The sequence below is a fragment of the Psilocybe cubensis genome, chromosome 2 (genome assembly GCF_017499595.1).
Source record: "Psilocybe cubensis strain MGC-MH-2018 chromosome 2, whole genome shotgun sequence".
In the NCBI taxonomy this organism is placed as follows: Eukaryota; Fungi; Basidiomycota; class Agaricomycetes; order Agaricales; family Agrocybaceae; genus Psilocybe; species Psilocybe cubensis.
The window spans coordinates 2,800,936-2,818,382 of NC_063000.1; the positions used below are offsets into that span (position 1 = coordinate 2,800,936).

Genomic DNA, 17,447 nt, shown 5'->3' on the forward strand with positions numbered 1-17,447 from the left:
CGTAAAAAAAATGGGGCATGCTGCGCACAAGAGAGTATATAAGAGGCCGAGAGAGTGTGCGCGAATAAAAATGATTAAGCGAGGAGTACTAAACTACTGTAACAGTGCCAAAAGCTTGTCGCTGTCCATAGATTTCGAGGCCAATCGCTGTCGTCTGTCGTCGTCCAGTTTGGCACCTTTGATCATTAGCGCAAACAACTGGAATGCCTTAGGAGCATCGATGGCGATATCATCGATGACTTCAGCAATTGGCGTGAAACCATCTTCGAAGGCTTGAGCAGTGCAAAGTTCCTTCGATGCGGCGGCTTCAAAGAAATCGGATACCAGTTTGGCATCAGCTTCCTTCGACTCGACAGCGCTAGAGACAAACTTGTCGACCAGGGTATGATGATGTTGGGCGGGGATCTTGAAGTACACCTCAGCCTCCTCAAGATTGCGCACGGCAAAGAATTCCTTCAAGTCCTCTTTGATCTTCTTGAGGGCGTCAGCTTCTGACATTTCTACCTCAGAGGCAGCCTCTTCATCCGAATCGGATTCTGATCCAGCGACGGGGGATGCCGTCTCCAACTCAGTAGCTTCAGATTCGACAGGCTTCGAACGAGGTTGAAGGACAAGCCGTTTCCTTTGAGCTGGTTCAGCGGCTGCAATGTATAAAATATATTAGACACCTGTTCGTCAACTTGCATAGTGAGATGAAGACTTACGTTTGGTCGCAGGTTCGCTCGACTCTGCACCTTGGGCGCTAAGCATAGAAAACATGTTCGAGCTTGAACTAGTTCGAGAGATAGATTCCCGCTTATTCTCGGCTCCCTTCTTACCAGCAAAGACGCTGCTCGGGCCGAATGTCATGGGCTGAGCTTTGCTGATCTTGCCGAAGTTGGAAAGATCGCCAGCCTTCGGTGGTGGTCGCGAAGGACCTGATCCACCTCCAGCGACCGCCCACCCGTCAGGGTTGACCTGGTTGAAATCGTTGCGGTCACCACCGCGTCTTGAACCACCACGAGACATGCTGATCTGTCTTTGGTATGACTCCTTCTCAGCGGCGGCCTTCTCTTTCGCAGCCTGTGTATACAAGACAATGTAAGAAAATATTCATGATAGAATTTAAACACGGTTCTCACGTTTTCGTGAATGGCTGCAATGGTAGTTGGAGCCGCAACCGCATTACGAGCAACCCACTTCCTCTCACGAAGTTCTACAAGATCCTAAAGTATAGGCATCAGTACATTATGTATGGATAACAATGATGACACCACACACCTGCAGCATATATTGCATACGAGGAGTAACATTGGGGCTTTTGATAAGCTCCTTCATGCGGGCAAAGTACACATCCAGGTGGGCGCGAGCTTTGGGCGTATCCAGAATGCCACCGACAGTACCCAGGAGTTTGCACAAAGATTCGATTTCCTCTTCCTCAGGATTATCAACGTTGCCGAGAAGCTTCTTCACACACTCGTGCATGATACGCTCCGTAAGCATCTGAAGCTTGAATAGTTCACCAATGAACTTGATGAGACCGAGACCTTGACGCTTGGCCTTCTGTGCAGCGTAGTACTCGTCGGAATAGAGGGCAACCTCCTCATCTTTCCCATCTGCTTTACCTTTCTCATGAGCTGCCTTGATGGCTTCATCCTCCAATGCTTTAGAAGCGGCAGCTGCAGCGGTAGCCTCCTTAGCCACCCACCCTCGCTCGAAGTCCTCCTGGCAACGATTCAGCAAGTATTTGCGGAATAACTGGCCTCCCGCAATAGGTTTTCCCTCGTTGTTCTTGATACCGTCATCCTGAACTTTGGGGCTGATCTGTTCCATCATCTTTCGGCAAAGACGTGCATACATCTCTGACCAAGTAGCCTCGTCTGTAGCTTTCTCGAACACCAATCGGATGACCTGAATAAGCGTACGACCATCCTTCTCCTTCTCCGATTTGTTGGCCCATGCAATAATTTGGTCAGAAATCGAATCAAACTTCTCCATCGTCAACTTGTTCAAAAGGCCCTTGACCTTACGGTCAACCATCTCAGGAGAATCGGCGTCAGCTTGTATAGCCTTCCTATCCCATCGGTTAGCAGTGGCTTGTAGAGGGGCCACGGGTTCGAGGTTCTGCTGCTGTTGCTGCTGGTGGTAGTTATTAAATGCGCCACCATGGCCCTGTTGTCCGCCAGCGTTACCCCCAGCAGCCTTGTTGTTTTCTCCGCGTTTCTCGCCACGCTTACTACGAGTACGATCGCGCAGAGGACCACCAGGACCACCCTGACTGGTGGTCCGAGTCATTGGTTGCGGTCGGTTGGTAAATTGCATACCTGAAGCACCGCTGACAGACACGGGTCGAGCAGCCTCGAAACGCTCCTGACTGCTGAGCTTGCTTGCACCTACTGTGCTGAATTGACCCATGCTGGATAATGAGCCAGAGCCTTTGTTGAAGGTACCAGCAGGGAATCCAAGGCCGATTGATGATTGGCGAGAAGCGGGGGCGCCTCCGGGACCAGTGCGACGGCCAGATTGAGTGCGAGTCATCTGGTGTTGTGATTGATCGGCAGGTTCTAAGCCGATGGCATCCAGAGGAGGGAGCATAGCAGGCTTCTCCTTGCAAATGGACATGAATTGCAGAAGGAAGTCTCGGTCGTACCTAGACGGCAGTTAGAGGTAGACTTCAATGGATTTTCGAATACAAAACAACACACCTGAATTTTCCTTCTTTCGCATTTTCATTGAGGTCAGGACGTGGGCTACTGACGCCAGCAGGGTATTGAACAGAACTGATATCAGAGATGATGCGCGCAGTAGCGAGGGCCGTCTGAGGTGCAGGAATGTTTGAATTCTTGGCGTTGGTTAGGTCGAGAGGACCAGGTCGTTGCCTTCTATCCACTGTTGGAGATGTAGCACCTGTGTTGATTCGAAGAGATTCCTTGGGTTTATCCTTCCCATCATCTTTCGCATCGGTATTATTGTCCTCAACGACTTCTCCCTCTTCAAGTGTCGATTCAGACTTGCCATCAAGTTCCGGCTCGGGCTCCTTTGCCGACTTTGCAGCCTCTTCCTCAAGGCGTCGTTTCTCCTCCTCCTCAATTCGCAATCGCTCCTCTTCAGCCTCTTTGGCAAGGCGGGCCTGTTCAGCTTTCTCCTTCTCAATTCTTTCTTGTTCTGCCCGTTCCTCAGCCTCCTTCTTGGCCTTTTCCTCCGCAATCCTCTTCGCTTCTGCAGCTTCCTCCTCCTGACGCTTACGTTCTTCTTCCTCCCTAAGGCGCTGAGCCTCACGCTCCTCGGCCTCCTTGCGCGCGCGCTCCTCTTCCTCTCTACGCAAGCGCTCTGCTTCTTTCTCCTCTTCCTCTTTGCGAATCCGTTCCTTCTCAGCCTCTTCTTCTTGCCTTTTCTTCTCCTCGGCCTCCCTCACCTTGCGCTCGGCCTCTTCTTTCTCCTTCCTAGCCTTTTCCTCGGCTTCGGCCTTCAGCCGGGCCTTTTCTTTCTCCTTATTCTCCTCCTCAGCTAGTCTGATCTTTCTCTGATCCTCAGATTCTATACGAACACTGGCTGGCCGCCGTGTAGGCGTCCCAGGACTACCCTGCCTGTACGCAGAACCTTGTGGCGTAGGTGCAGATGTGTTTGATGATGGTGCAGGAGATTTAAGATTCTCTAGCTTAACTTCAGTACCGTCTTCCTTTTTCAGCGTCACCCGAGAGGGCTGCCGTGGCACAAATGCATTTGAAGCGGCATTGAGACGATTAGGTATGGAGGAAGTAGACGGAGTTGTCGGTGGGGATGTTAGGCCACCCATGGAATGCGTTGGGTGAGAAAGAACAGGAGGCGGGTGTGGAGCATGCGTAGGATTTGGTAGTGCCTGTGATAAGATAGGTGTACCTGGGGTTTGAAGAGATGCGGGAGGGTTTCTAGGAGACATTGGCATACCGCCGTGAGGAGGAAGACCGGGTGTTGGAGGTTGATGCTGGCCGTGAGGCTGTTGCATAGGCATTGAAGGATACCACTGCGCTGAATACATGTACTGCTGATCAGGAGGATAAGGCTAAAAGATACAAATGAGAATCGCATGTACGCAATTGATAAAAGGTAGACTTACATAGTATCCCCCCCAAGGCATCCCCATTGGCATCTGAGCAGGCATCTGAGGCTGCATTTGGGGTGCAGGTGCCATTTGAGACGGCTGGCCATTGTGAGGATGTGGGCCAAGGCGAGGTGAAGGCATACCAGTCGAAGGGCCGCCATTCTGCCCTCCCTGAGGCCGCGGGCCATTTCCATTAGGAAGTTGACGAGGGTATTGAGGAGAACGGGGTGGTCCACCATTTGGCCCAGTATTTTGAGGGAGTCTGGGTACGAATGTAGAAAAGGAGTGAGGAGTAAGTGGGGTATGGACGGATTGGCTTTGATGTAATGGCGATTGTTGAACAGGTAGATTTACATTTCGTTGCGAGGGTGATGAAGTGTCAGGCGGGGGATTTGAGGCGGGGGCGGAGGTGGGATTTTGGAACATCTTCTTGATGTCAATTTTTGGCTTTGGCAAAGCCGCAGCTGAGGAAGCAGCTGCTGGGGTAGCCGTCGATGATGACGATGAGGCCGATGATGATGAAGCGGCAGGTGTGGCGACTGACGCCCTTGATGATATAGAGGCTTTCCCATTGACATGGCCGGTAGCAGGCACGGTCCCGAAGGATTTTACGACTTCGGCTTTAAGAGATGGGGCGGCTGCTGGTGACGAGGATATTGGCGCTGAAACGTCATCTATTGATCCAAAAGTCACTGCTGAGCCTATAGATTAACTGTGAGCAGTGTAACCGGGGTGGATGTGGGCGATGACGAACCTTGTTTTACAGCTCCTACGTTATTCCGAGGAACACTAACGCCATCTTTGATGGGTATACCCTGGCCTAGAGTGCTAGGTCGACGAGAATGGGTCTGATGAGTGGGTGTGGAAGGAGCCGGAGATTGTGAGCGAGGGGAAGGCGCTGTCGCTGTCTGCGGGGGGCCCTTTGCCCAGGCTGACTTTGCTGGAAGCGGAGTCGGATTCTTTGGTGCAGTTGCAGTAGAAGACTTGCTCATTCTGACAATAGGGGTAAAAGAAGACGATATAAGACTTTGGAAGACATTGATTGAGAAAGAAAAAACATACGAAATGTGCAAAGAGAGAGCTCGATTTTAGGCTTGCTTTTGTCGTGTGTTGAACAGAATCTCGTGTGGATCGGTCGTCAAAAATGACCTGCCAGCAGGCGAGAATGCAGCTGGAGAAGAGTGAAAGACTCGAAGAATAAAATGCGACGGACGCTGGTGATAGCGAACCGGCAATGTTGAATGTCTGTCCTGTGGGTGAGGACGGTGGACAAGGACAACAACTCTCTCAAAGAACCAAAAAAACTCCCAGCAGGGACCCCAGTAACCCTGATTGCGTAATCATTCGCTTCCGTCAATGGAGTCACCCCTGTATATTAGACGGCGTACTGTGCGGCATTCCTAAAAGGGTGCCCCCAAGCAGTGCCTCTCATCCCAGGCCAACACGTTAAGATCAAAACGATACCGTTCTCCAGTTGCTTATCTTATTTACTGCAGTTTATCTAGACGAGCATCCTTTCATACCGACGAGACTTACTGAAGAAACTCGGAAAGGAAAGGAGTTACAGACCACACGCGCCTATTCGAAATTGTACACCACAATTCCAGATATTTTTTTTGAATCTCCAGGCTGCTAGAGACTTTCATACCTCGCCATTTTGAGACAGCAACAAACAACATTTTATAAAATGATTAGGCCTCCTCGCCCACCCGCTCAAGGTTTATTACACAGGGATATCTGCTTCATTTGTTGTCTAAAATAAATGATTCAGGTGAAAAACAATCACTTTGTTTTCGTTGGAATCCATACGTGCTAGGTGAGCTTTCTACCAAAGAAACCAGTTAGCCATATAAAAACTCGCCATGGTAGGTATCACTAGCTAGATGGTGTAATGCAGCAATATGAAAACATCGCAGCCGAGTATGTTACGTCGCAAAAGGAGACGTAAATCAAACCCAGTTTGGCCGGGCCCCAGGATTTGACACCCAATTCTGAATTCATTCTATCAGGTAAAAGGCATAATTTGTCGCCTATGTACCCAGATCATGTTTTTTGGTGTCCATCGAAATTATAGGTGTCGATAGCACCCTAAGGCCTCAGGCCTCATGGCTGAATAAACCATGTACATCAGAATACGTTTCAGTATTGTAGAAGCAGGCAACTGAGCGTACCATGCGGCACTTACTGTATGCACAATGAACAAATTATGACACATTTTAGAGTTAAAAGAAGTCAAAATAAAAGCAGCGTTGCACTAGTTGTGCACTAGAACTAGTAGAAGAGACGTCGCATAATTTCATCATGCGTAGCATTTTACTGTCTTCGAGAAGCCATTAAATTAGCATCATTTAAACCACGTACTACTGTACTAAACAATCTGCCAAAATTAAGAACTTGCGTTTATTCGGCCACGTTGAGTGCCCGCCAATAAACATTAACCACATTTCAAGGCGAATGAAAAAACCGAGAAACAAGGTTCTGACCCCTAACGATACAGTTCTTGAGACTGCATTGGTAATGACGAATGGACAATGGACAATGATGCAGTGAGCATTGAAGATGACCCCCCTATATGTGTATATCCCTTATAACCCCGAGCAGCATGTTAGGCGCTTTCGATAGTGGACAATTGTATATGTGGCAGCTTGTGTACGCCACCTTGAAGTTCATAAGTCCATTCTTTGTCTTCAGGCATAAATCAGGGCTGAAGGGCAAAAAAGAATTGGATACTAAACAAACAAGAGTTAAAGAGATATAGAATACATCAAATATTACAAACATCCACATGATTTTGAAAGGAAACACAAGAGTTTATGGACTCCGATGGGGCAGGTTGGATGGTACTACAGGCAGGTTCCAATCAAGAAAGATAAACCATCTGGCCAACATTATCCGCAATAGAATTACCATCAGCGTCGATCCGACGCGTCACCGTTCCCGCCCAGAAGTTCTTGAAGCTGCTCTTCTGCCAACAGTGCCGTAGTTCACCAGAAATCCTTCTGTCTTCACCAATACGGGCGAAAGCGTGCTCCGTGGTACCAATTTCCTTGATAAGATACAGCCATGCTAGGCAACCAGTCGTACTCAGGATGAGCAGCGCGCAGGATAAATCTTGCGGCGTTTTCCCATTAAATATTAGATATTCTTGTGTCAGGCTCCTGAGCAGCATCGTTGAAATCATCCGACTTGGTGACAAACAAATATCGAGCTGTAGAATGGCGGCGAGGGTTGATTTTGTTGCTGCTAAAGGCTGCGATCTAGCAACCGCTGACCGAACGAAAGGGTCTTTGCCAGGAAAGAAGGGGGCGAGGAGTCTTTGGGAGGGGAGGGCTCCGAGGTGTCAAGGTGGATTCGTCGGCGCTTACGGGGGTGTTCTTCATCTACTGCATCGATGCCTCTCCCACGTTCCACGACATTGTCCAGTCGTCGAGTACCACTTCCACTGGCTTTAGGTGAGTGAGCTCGGCTTCCACTGGCCCCGGCATGACCAGAGCTATTGCCACCACTGCGGCCACCATTGAGAATATCATTGCTATCGATTCCACAATAAGCTTTATCGAATCCCTAATATGTCAAGCCACATACCGTGATCTCTCTATGGCAAGGTTCAAGTCAGATTCTTCGATAGAGCGGAGTCTGTGGAAACAGATTAGCAGAATGTTGCACATTGACTAGCAAACACAGAGCTACATAGCAGGGTTTTCTTTCAAGTAGTCGGAGACTAGTCTGTACAAATGTTATGAAGTATGCTCGTCTCGAGAAATTGAAATGGTGCGTACCGTTTCTTCGCGGCAGGACTCAAAGCAGACATATCAACTCTGCGTCAGAGAGAAAATATAAATGTCAAAAATCTACAAGAAAAAGGACAGAAATACTCACTCCTTTGCTTTTCCTTTCCCTTTGCCCTTATTACGAACGGCAGAAGCTTCGTCATGACCAGAACTGTAATAAAAATGTAAACACACTATCCACATATACCAAACATGATTACATATACTTACTCTTTCTCTTTGCCTTTCCTGCTCAATAATGAAATCGATGAGCGACGTGGCTTTAGAGACAGATACGATGTGCCTTACGCTTTCCCCTTTCGTTTGTTAGAGATTGCGTCTGTACCTACGTGAGTGACAGCGGGACTCCCATCAGTGTTTCTGAAGGAATGGAATATTCAGAACCTCTTAGGTATTTGCATAAGCGACCAATGCACATACCTGGATTGTTGTCTCTTCTTTTTCTGTTCGACCGCTACAAAACGTCGCTTGAGCTGGCTAAATTGCTTCTTCGTCAGGACCTTTTCAAAATCGCGTTTCAAGCGTGCTAGCATGTCCGCGCCCAACTCTTCATCGATGGCATGCTCAGGTTCCAACGGCTCTTCAACGGGTAGTTCATCAAAGCTGGACCCTAGATGACTCTTCTGCCATCTCGTCAAGAAGCCCACAAGCTTGTCTGTCTTCTTACGTTCGAATAAAATCTTCTCTTTGAGCCGAGCTGAAATGAGACGGGCATTGACTGCAGTCTGTAGGACGTCATTATGCTGGTTTTCCAGTTCGGTCAATTCTTTGTTGTATTGATTGATGACCTCTAGAATTTCTCGGATAGCTTCTTCTTGTGCTGCGTCATTGTAACCAGATCCGGACGTCGAATTTAATGCGACAGAAGTTGGGGATCGACCCTCTGCAATAACGGCTTTCCTATTTGATGTTTTACCTCTCGCTGAACGAGCTGGATTGTCATCAGGGAAGCAGGAGATGGTTGAATGTGGTTTAAAGCTTACAATAAGGATGTCCTTTTACAGATCGTTTTGGAGAACGCGACGGACCCGCCGTCGAGCACTCTGCAACTCTTGGTTCTAGTCGAGAATTGACGTTGTCGTTCGTGGTAGGCGTGCCGTGCTGTGCAGACTGATCTTCAAAACTGCCTCTCTGTTTAGCACGATCAGCAACATTTTCGGCCTTCAGGTCTCGCTTTCGTGCCTGCATTAGATAAAAAGCGTCAGATCACCCGCTACAAATCAAGAAGCTTACTCCATACCTCAGAAAGCTCGATCAATTGCCATAGATGCAACTTCGGGATTTGTTCCAACGTTATCGATTGCCAGGTGAGGGGCGATTCAGCAGTCATCATTTATTTCTCGTGGTCGTAGATGGTTGTGGTAAGTGTTCAAGTTTTTGAGTGGCGCAAGGGCCCGGTTACTTTAAAGGTTCTGAAATGGAATTGTGGGAAAGCAAGTCCAAACATTGGGCCACTCGTGCCTCCAGAAAGTCTAACCGGGAACAAGAGACTAATGATGAATGTGGGCGATTTATTGTTGAAATGGTCGCATCTTCTCGCTTACTCTGTCGAGAGATATTGTCCCCAATTCAACAGACAGAATTCTGATGCAAAGATTGTGAGTTGAACGTCCATATACAGGAGCAAGAAAAAGAGAAACTTGAACGTACAATGATTCCGATTTATCAATTTCTATATCCTTGAGCAGGAGAGCTTTGGCTGAGCTGGTACACCCAACAAATCCAACAAACTTGGGTTAAACTCTGTTAAACAAGGGAGGGTAGCATTTCCCAATCTGGCCGAAAAGGAATTTAGATCACCGATCCGATGATCCATAGGTACAACAATAGCTCAAAAAATTCTTGGCACAATAAGTAAGCGCACGGCCTGTGCAATGACAAAGAATGGAGTGTGCTTGGAGACAAACGATCTTTGTGAAAATAACGAATGATATTGACAGCATACGACCTTCGAACGGGGTCAGTTAAAAGAATAAAAAAATTCTTAAATACAGACAATGATCACAATGAAGGCCAATTTACACGGGCAGTACAATACAGCGTTTGCGCAAAAGACCTGGGTCGAGTGGCGCGTGCTTAGAGGTGCCATTATTTCCGGTGTTGAGACGCGAGAACAATACTATGATTATTTCCGCTTTCAGAATCGGTATCCCAACGATGTAAATTCATGCTCCTTACCTCTCAACAACTACCACAACAAATCTTTCTGTGCACCAAAACCACTGAATCAGAAGCCGCCACCAATTGCCCATCACTATATTGAAACGATGCCTCGCGCGCGCAGAGCTGCTAAAAAGGACATCCATCCAAAGACACTGAATATCGATTATCTACAGACGTTAACACGCCTGCAAATTCAAGGACTGGCAAAGGTAAAGTTCTATCTGGATATCTATGCGTCGATAAGTGTTTAACGAGCATGTAGAATTATGGTGTGAAGGCGAACCTTAGAACAGAGCAAATCATCACCGATATATTGGCCAAGGCAGATCTCAGACGAAGCCAGAGCCCTAAAACTTCTCCGAAGAGGTTTTCAAATGCAACAAAGAAGCCAGAGGAACCCACAGCTCTCGAAGAACCCTTAGTGGAAGAAGGTTAGTTATTTTACGAGGTTGTTTGCAGTCAATAATCTGATTTTTTCCAATATCAGAGTCTGTCCCAGCTTTGAGGACGACCAGGAGGACAACAAAGAGAGCTTCACCGGATCAGCCATCCAATGAAACAAAGAAGAGCTCCAAACGAGCAAGAGGAAGAAGAGCTATTGCGCAACCCCCTAATCCAAACGAACACTCAGCAGACATTCAAAATCGAGAGGACGTTAAGCGACACATCGATCCTGAAAAGCAACAAGCTCGAAAAGATAGGGTGTCGCAAGTCTCAATCAATGCCCGACAGATCTCCGGAGCGCAAACTGACAATGCGGGATCAACCACTAACTCGAAGAAACCAACCACGCAAGATATTCACGAGCTGCACAAAGTGCTTGTAGAGTTGGGAGAGGAACGCGACAAATTGCGAAACAAGTTGAACGAGTCAAAGTTGAGTCTCGCGTACGCCATGGACGCGTTGGAGAGTGGGGCATTGCTGCTGGAAGAGATGAAATTCAGGCGACAGCTATATGAAAGGGAAGTTATCTACAGATTGTTGCAGGTGGACGATTTGGAGAGCATGAGAGCAGATGCGCGGAAGGACTGGCAAAAGTATCTGGAAGAGGAAGGGTGGAATGACTGGACACCAGAGTTGTCGTGAGCAACGTTGGAAGCAGCCGCAAGACGGCATGTGTGGTGAGCGGTGATGGTGACAGGCTGGATGGAGCAGACTTGAATTGTATTTTATTGTTGTCTAATAATTTGAGTTACTTTCGCCTGAACATACGTGCGTGACGTGTATAAGCTCTTTCAAGTTCCCCGCAACGCCAAGGACACCTAGCTTCTCTTTCTGTGCGTTCTTGGGGCTGCTCGACTGATGCCGTACACAACGGCGGCGAGCATGGCTGGACGGTCACAGCGACGTCTCCTCTCTCTAACTGCGCTCACCCGTCCTCGTCCGTCCGGATCACATACCCACGCAACGGTAATAGCTGGCCGTCAATATACCATTCCAGCGAACCATGGAACCACGACACCGAATGAGCGAAATAAGAACGTAGCATCACCAAAGAAGCCTACCCATACGACTCGTAAACAGACACCTGTCTCCCACATTCCTTCTCCAACTACATTTGAGTATCCCCAGGCCCGTCATGAGGTTCATGAGGGAACCGCAGCCATCAGCATGCCTTTCAACCCTCCCGGAGGCGGGCCCTCTGGTCCAGGGACTTCAGGAGGAGGCTTCTCGTTTACCAATTCTCCTGTCTTGGACGCAATCCTGACCACCGCGATAGGGCTTGGTGCTGGTATGTCTCCTTTATCTCTGCATCGTGTTCCATGCTCACCAACCCCTAACTTCTGCAGTCTTCGTAGGTGGCATTGCTTATGTGAAGTGGTACAAAAAGAACGTCCTTGACAAGGTATACCTGAGATCTGCCATAATTTCGTCTATCTATTTTTATCTCTTATTCTTGATTCACTCAGATAGAAGACGCTTTTGCTGCTGGCTATGACCCTGCTCTTGAGCTTGCAAAAGCACATGTTGTCAAAAGAGCACCACCAGATGAAGACGCAACAGATCCTATATTTACGGAGGTTGAACCATGGACACATAGCTTGCGGCGGAAAGAACAAGATATGATAGACCCCATTATACACGGAGAAGAGGCTGGTCACTATTTTATGCTTCTTGGTCCCAAGGTACGACCCCTATTCATCTTATCACTAATTGATTGTAATATTTTATCCTCTTAGGGCTCAGGGAAAGGGACGATGATATTCGAGTCCATGGCCAAGTGCAATGCTGAGGGAGTGTCCATGTGCGATGCGCACCCAGATCTAGAAGTCTTCCGATTGCGACTTGGCAAAGCATTGAACTTTGAGTACAATGAAGACACACAGACAGGCCTATTCCAACGGAGAGATCCTAGGGAAGGTAATTGTCAGCGCACCTTTTAAGCCTAGCTGTTAACAACTCTCTATAGGCGGACCTGCTTTAGATATCGAACGAGCCATGAACAAATTGGAAAAGGTCGCACTGCGCTGTGCTCCTGTTCGCAATAAACCTTTGGTCCTGGTAATCAACAATGTTCATTTCTTCCAAAACGACGAAGAGGGTAGAAATATGCTGCTCCAACTCCAACAAAAAGCAGAGGCATGGGCGGCCAGTGGTAAGTTCAATCAACATTAAATAATATCGTGAAACTGGTTTCTAACTCAATGAAAAGGTGTATTAACAATGGTATTCAGCTCGTGAGTTCCTGTATTTATGTACTTAGGGTGTACCATAAACCTCCTATCATCCCTATCTTAGAGATGATTTCTGGCCATTCCATGTTATGCGTAAGTCTCAACTATGAGCTAGGCTTAGTTGTACTTGTATTCAAATCCTTCAACAGGTAGAAATGGGAGCCGTATGCATGCAAGTTTCTTGTTATCTGATCGTTAGACTATACCGTTAATCTTCCTTTAGGTGATATCTGTAGGCGATCTAAATAGCGAGGAGGCTTTGCATGCCGCCGCTCGGATTCGACACGACACAGGCCGCCTGACTAGTATCGAAAACCCCGAACTCCAGAAGGCCGTCTCTTTAGTTGGCGGTCGACTATCTTACCTGAACAAGGTATTTTCCACGTTCACTCAGATTCGAAATAATATTTATTCTTCGACTAATACTTCAGGTATCCAAAGCGAAGGATATGGTTGGCATGGCCAAACATTTGCTCGAGGTCGAAAAAGCATGGTTGCAAAGTCAAATCGGTATCATCTCTTTGTTAAGATATTTTTTTTCTCTTTTCATTGATTTTCTTCCAAGGACTTATCCCTGACTGCGACGACGACGTTATGGACGAGGTTGGTCCATTTGCTAAATTTTGAGTAAGAAAGAGGCATTTAATTGACATACGCTACCTTTTTTTTAGCAAAAATGGAGTTCATGTTCATGGCTGCTACTACACGAATTTGTAAAGTTACGTGAGGAACAAATCGCTGCCCGAGAAGAAGCCGGTGAAAGTACAGACAACCTGCCTTTGCCTTCAATACCTTACGTACGTCACCATGTCCATCCGATGATTTAGGATGCACGCTGACTCCGCCTTGCAGTGGAGATGTCGTCAAATCATGACACGCGCCGATTTCATGGAAGGTGTGCATTGTTAGGTTTGCAAATCCAGGCGGTGCAAAGCGTATTAACCTGTTCATTTCAGAACTCGATCGCTTGAATATCATCTCAATAGACGTACGTTCATATTGGCTCAGCATCACACTTTCGTATCTTACTCCTTCATTTCGGTTGCACAGATTCAGCATGATGTCCGACCAGACTCAAACCTGATCCTTCATGCTGCGCAAGAAGTTACCCAAGAAGAAGGATTCGACGATCTTCTCAACAATGTCCGCGACCGTATCGACGAGATTGAAAGTCTTCACAGAACTCGCGAGCTTACTGTATGAACCTCCTCTCCTTTCTATTGGTCTGGAGATTGACTTCTCTTTCTCAACCAGTTCAAAGACCTCGGAAAAGGCGACATGGTCAGACTAGCCGTCGATAAGCGCGGAGAGGAACTACTAGCCACTATCAACGACGACGACGATTGATAACGTGTTGTTATCATTTGAGTATTGTAATACTCCTTCCACTCATTTAGCTTTTATTTATTTACCTGCGTATCATCTGTATCTATGTATGCTATCATCTCATCGTTATTAACTTTCTTGCTTGTACGAGCTTTAAAAGTTGCCCTTCCTCGTAGATCGAATATTAGGCAAACTATTTGGTGTAATAAAAAAACTCTTTCGAAATGCTTGAAAATTTCCTTAGGTTGTTCACTTGAAAGAGGAGGGGTGTCGATGCCAATGCCAATGTGTACGGCAAGGCAACAAACAAAGCAGGCGATGTTATTGCTCCTCTTGGTTCGGCCTATCCGCCCAAATTTTATGGACGCAATGGCGAAATTACGTATGATAAGCTACAGGTACCAGACTATGCAAATAAGTGTCGAGAAAGAGAGCGAGAAAAAGAGAGAAAAAGATGTAGCGGTTGTAAATGAAAAAAATCATAATAATCGGACAGGGAATACTACGAGACTGAACGATGTGTACAAGACAATTGAAACATAAACAAATACGAGAAGTATTGCGTGGGCAGGCGTCCTTGGTTGGGTTGTAGAAACACACTTGGTATGTCTTCATTGAAGATGCTTCTTTGAAGTGGTGAGAGTGAAAATGAGGTCCGAAATGTCGTTGACCTATAAAATCAACGATATGACACACGATCATGCCTTTTCTTCCATGATCTATGCGGTGATAGAAACAGGTTTGGCGTCTGCCTTCTTGCTGGTCGCAGCTGCCTCCGCATCCTTCACAGCCTTCTCAGCCTTATTTTTCCTTTCCTCGGCCTCTTTCACTTGTTGTTCTAACTTCTGCTTTGCAGATGAGGCAGGGTTATTGAAAGTCATACTTCTATTCTGGCTGACACCCATCGAGCCGGTCTCCGGAGTGGGAACGTTAACGATCGGACCTGTCGTGGATAACCCACGATGGAAAGTAGAAGGGAGCACACGACCTTCAGGATGTTGGAACGCGCATTGAGCGCGCGTGCAGGCAGCGCCAAATCGACATTGTGTTGCAAATTGAGTTTGACGGGGAGGGTGATTGAATGTACACCCTGGGCGTGTGCAAGCAGCACCAAATCTGCATGGAACCGGATTGTGATGCGTTGGAGGCATAGGCGCTGTTGCATTTGGTATGGAATGTTCGGCTAAAATAATTATCAGAAATGAGATAACATTACAACATGAATATGGTTTACCTTGAGGGTTGAGGACCGCAGGGCTGACATGGGCCTTAATGCAATCCTTGTCCTTGCAGTTCTTGCCCTTGTCGCAAGCCTCATTGCTGAGAACAATGCCACTCTCAGCTGTCGCAACGGGAGATGGATGCGAATATCGACAATGAGCATTTGTACATTTCAATGCGAATTTACACAAAGTAGGGGACTGGGGCCGTTCAGGGATAGCGTAGGTTGCAGGCGCTTGGGCCTGCACAGGAGGGGCAGCAGCGCGGGCGGCAGCGGATGGGGCAGATGTTGAAGGCGCCGGGGTCACTGGAGTGGGTGCAACTATTGGAATAGCAGCAGAAGTGCCGGCATTGGTGGGTGGAGCTGGTGAAGAATTAATGTTTCCAACAGGTCGATCAGAACTTCCACCTCCGAGTGGCCCTCCTCTTCCCCTTCCTGTACCACGTCCACCCCTTGCACCACCACGACCACGACCCGCACCGTTAATAACGCCATTACTACCAGGCTGCTGTTGCTGATGGGGGAAACTGTTGTTTATGTTATTTGGGAACATTCCCATGTCTCCTTGCATGCCCGGAGGAGCGAAGCCTGGGGCGTTAAACTGCCCATTAGCAGGGTTGATTATTCCCATTGTTGATGCCATTTGCGCCATCAGTGCCATTTGGTTCATCATCATCTCCTGCAACATCAAAGGGCTTGCCATATTAGCAGCCAGTGCCTGCATATCCATACCCATCGGAAATCCCTGAGGAGGCATCATCATAGTTGACTCAGGTGCGTTGCCCACGATATTGTCAATCCGAGCTTGAATATCATCTCGCTGGAAATTTTTGTTGCGACCGGCGGGACCTCCAACACGCTCAATCAAACTACGGGTGTTGGGATGGGGGTTACCGTTTGGGCCAGAGCCGTCGCGATACATGGCCCGAGGACCTGTTGGAAGGTCTGTCCGTCTTGATTTATTTGGGTGACTGGGAGAAGGAGAACGAGCAGAGGCTGTTCGTTTTTGGGATGAGGAAGATGGAAGGGCTTGCGAAATTGCATGTTGGTATACGCCGCTGCGGGGGGCATTGGTTCGTGACGAGTCATTAGGTAGGTGAGGAGGGGCATCTCGTGCAGGTGTGGGATCTGCTGGGGTTTCAGGCTTTGCAGGAGGGGATTGAGGAGTAACATCGGAAACCGAGGCGCCTTTTGCTGCCTCTGCGAAGATCCAATCCGTGAAATCAGGCTCTGAAAAGTTTGTTAGATATACAGCGCTAGATGATATCGAAGTGGAGAGCGTACTAAAGTCTGAACCGATGACTAGAGATAAAACAGCGTTAAGAGGAACAATATAAAGAGAAAAAAAGGAAAAAGCGTACTATCTTCCAACTCCAAGCTGACCTGAGCTGTGGATGCATTGTCAGTAAGATCCATCTAATGAAGAGAAAGTTCGATACAAACCAGGTGTTTTGTTGTTGATTACCATGATAGTAATAAATTCAGCCATAACGGGATCTGCAAGCATATAAGAAATAGAGAATTGAGTCGCTCAGAAAAAAACGCACCTGGCTCCGTGCTATATCCCCTTTTCATGAGTTCATCCTGGATGGATGCCTGTCGAAACTATGAGCTAGAGTCACCAAGAGAAAGAACGCAAGATATACCTGAAGCGCTTGGGCACGTTCTGTGCCAATGGTGAGTCCGAACGACATGGTGTAGGGCGTCTAAGGGAAAGTTGAACTACGACGACGATTCAGGCGACGACGAGCGTGGAGGTCGGGTTGGAACTCCGCTTCTCTAGGGCCTCCGCCAAACAAAGGCAACTAAGTGGCGCTGCGCTGACTAAACCCTAAAACAGAGACTCCCAGTGTTTCCACCCGTCCATGACCGCTGCCTGGCCGCGAGCGCACTCTAGCACACCCTTCACAAGCATTAATGGGGTAGTGGTAACCTGGGTCGTTGCCAATCGTCGAACATTGATTCGACCCGCCGGGGGTTCGATTCCCCCTTAATGCATTTAGTTTTACAGTTTCTTTTTGCTCTACTGATATTTGATTTTGAAGTATTGCCCTAGAAGTTTGTATCTGGAAGTGTTCTGATTCGTGCTCTCGCATTCAGGTTCCCGAGTCGTCGGTAGCTTCACTTTCGCGATGTTCAGCTTTGGGGCTATGCCGCTGTGCAATAGTTAATTCGATACTCTTCATTTGCGCCTCCACCGATGTCTGTGT

At 47.7% G+C, this 17,447-nt stretch overlaps 5 protein-coding genes and 1 non-coding gene across 6 annotated transcripts; 3 read left to right on the top strand and 3 right to left on the bottom strand.

Moving 5' to 3' along the window:
- Window positions 1-93: 93 nt before the first annotated feature.
- JR316_0002423 (Eukaryotic translation initiation factor 4 gamma) lies at window positions 94-5,052 on the bottom strand (the record flags this gene model as incomplete). Its single annotated transcript, XM_047888217.1, has 7 exons — window positions 94-641; window positions 705-1,062; window positions 1,122-1,205; window positions 1,261-2,629; window positions 2,685-4,021; window positions 4,076-4,761; window positions 4,815-5,052. The coding sequence occupies 7 exons, from the start codon at window positions 5,050-5,052 to the stop codon at window positions 94-96; spliced, it is 4,620 nt and encodes a 1,539-aa protein (XP_047753140.1).
- Window positions 5,053-7,188: 2,136 nt separating this feature from the next.
- Window positions 7,189-9,181, bottom strand: JR316_0002424 (uncharacterized protein; the record flags this gene model as incomplete). Its single annotated transcript, XM_047888218.1, has 10 exons — window positions 7,189-7,268; window positions 7,333-7,592; window positions 7,646-7,696; window positions 7,751-7,786; window positions 7,840-7,878; window positions 7,940-8,002; window positions 8,062-8,079; window positions 8,272-8,782; window positions 8,835-9,033; window positions 9,092-9,181. The coding sequence occupies 10 exons, from the start codon at window positions 9,179-9,181 to the stop codon at window positions 7,189-7,191; spliced, it is 1,347 nt and encodes a 448-aa protein (XP_047753141.1).
- A 676-nt stretch (window positions 9,182-9,857) lies between these two features.
- On the top strand, window positions 9,858-11,100 carry JR316_0002425 (uncharacterized protein; the record flags this gene model as incomplete). The annotated part of the gene is made up of 3 exons (XM_047888219.1): window positions 9,858-10,223; window positions 10,277-10,445; window positions 10,502-11,100. The coding sequence occupies 3 exons, from the start codon at window positions 9,858-9,860 to the stop codon at window positions 11,098-11,100; spliced, it is 1,134 nt and encodes a 377-aa protein (XP_047753142.1).
- Window positions 11,101-11,340: 240 nt separating this feature from the next.
- On the top strand, window positions 11,341-14,036 carry JR316_0002426 (uncharacterized protein; the record flags this gene model as incomplete). Its single annotated transcript, XM_047888220.1, has 16 exons — window positions 11,341-11,746; window positions 11,814-11,860; window positions 11,925-12,140; window positions 12,195-12,375; window positions 12,425-12,610; window positions 12,668-12,692; window positions 12,754-12,782; window positions 12,839-12,883; window positions 12,926-13,062; window positions 13,121-13,199; window positions 13,255-13,292; window positions 13,361-13,486; window positions 13,542-13,584; window positions 13,646-13,677; window positions 13,740-13,886; window positions 13,944-14,036. 16 exons carry the CDS (start codon window positions 11,341-11,343, stop codon window positions 14,034-14,036), a joined length of 1,830 nt encoding a protein of 609 aa, XP_047753143.1.
- Window positions 14,037-14,734: 698 nt separating this feature from the next.
- On the bottom strand, window positions 14,735-16,931 carry JR316_0002427 (uncharacterized protein; the record flags this gene model as incomplete). The annotated part of the gene is made up of 6 exons (XM_047888221.1): window positions 14,735-15,198; window positions 15,250-16,467; window positions 16,599-16,625; window positions 16,681-16,734; window positions 16,785-16,833; window positions 16,884-16,931. 6 exons carry the CDS (start codon window positions 16,929-16,931, stop codon window positions 14,735-14,737), a joined length of 1,860 nt encoding a protein of 619 aa, XP_047753144.1.
- A 217-nt stretch (window positions 16,932-17,148) lies between these two features.
- JR316_0002428 lies at window positions 17,149-17,235 on the top strand. Its single transcript has one exon. It is a non-coding gene; the product is annotated as a tRNA-Gly (tRNA).
- The last annotated feature ends 212 nt before the right edge of the window (window positions 17,236-17,447 follow it).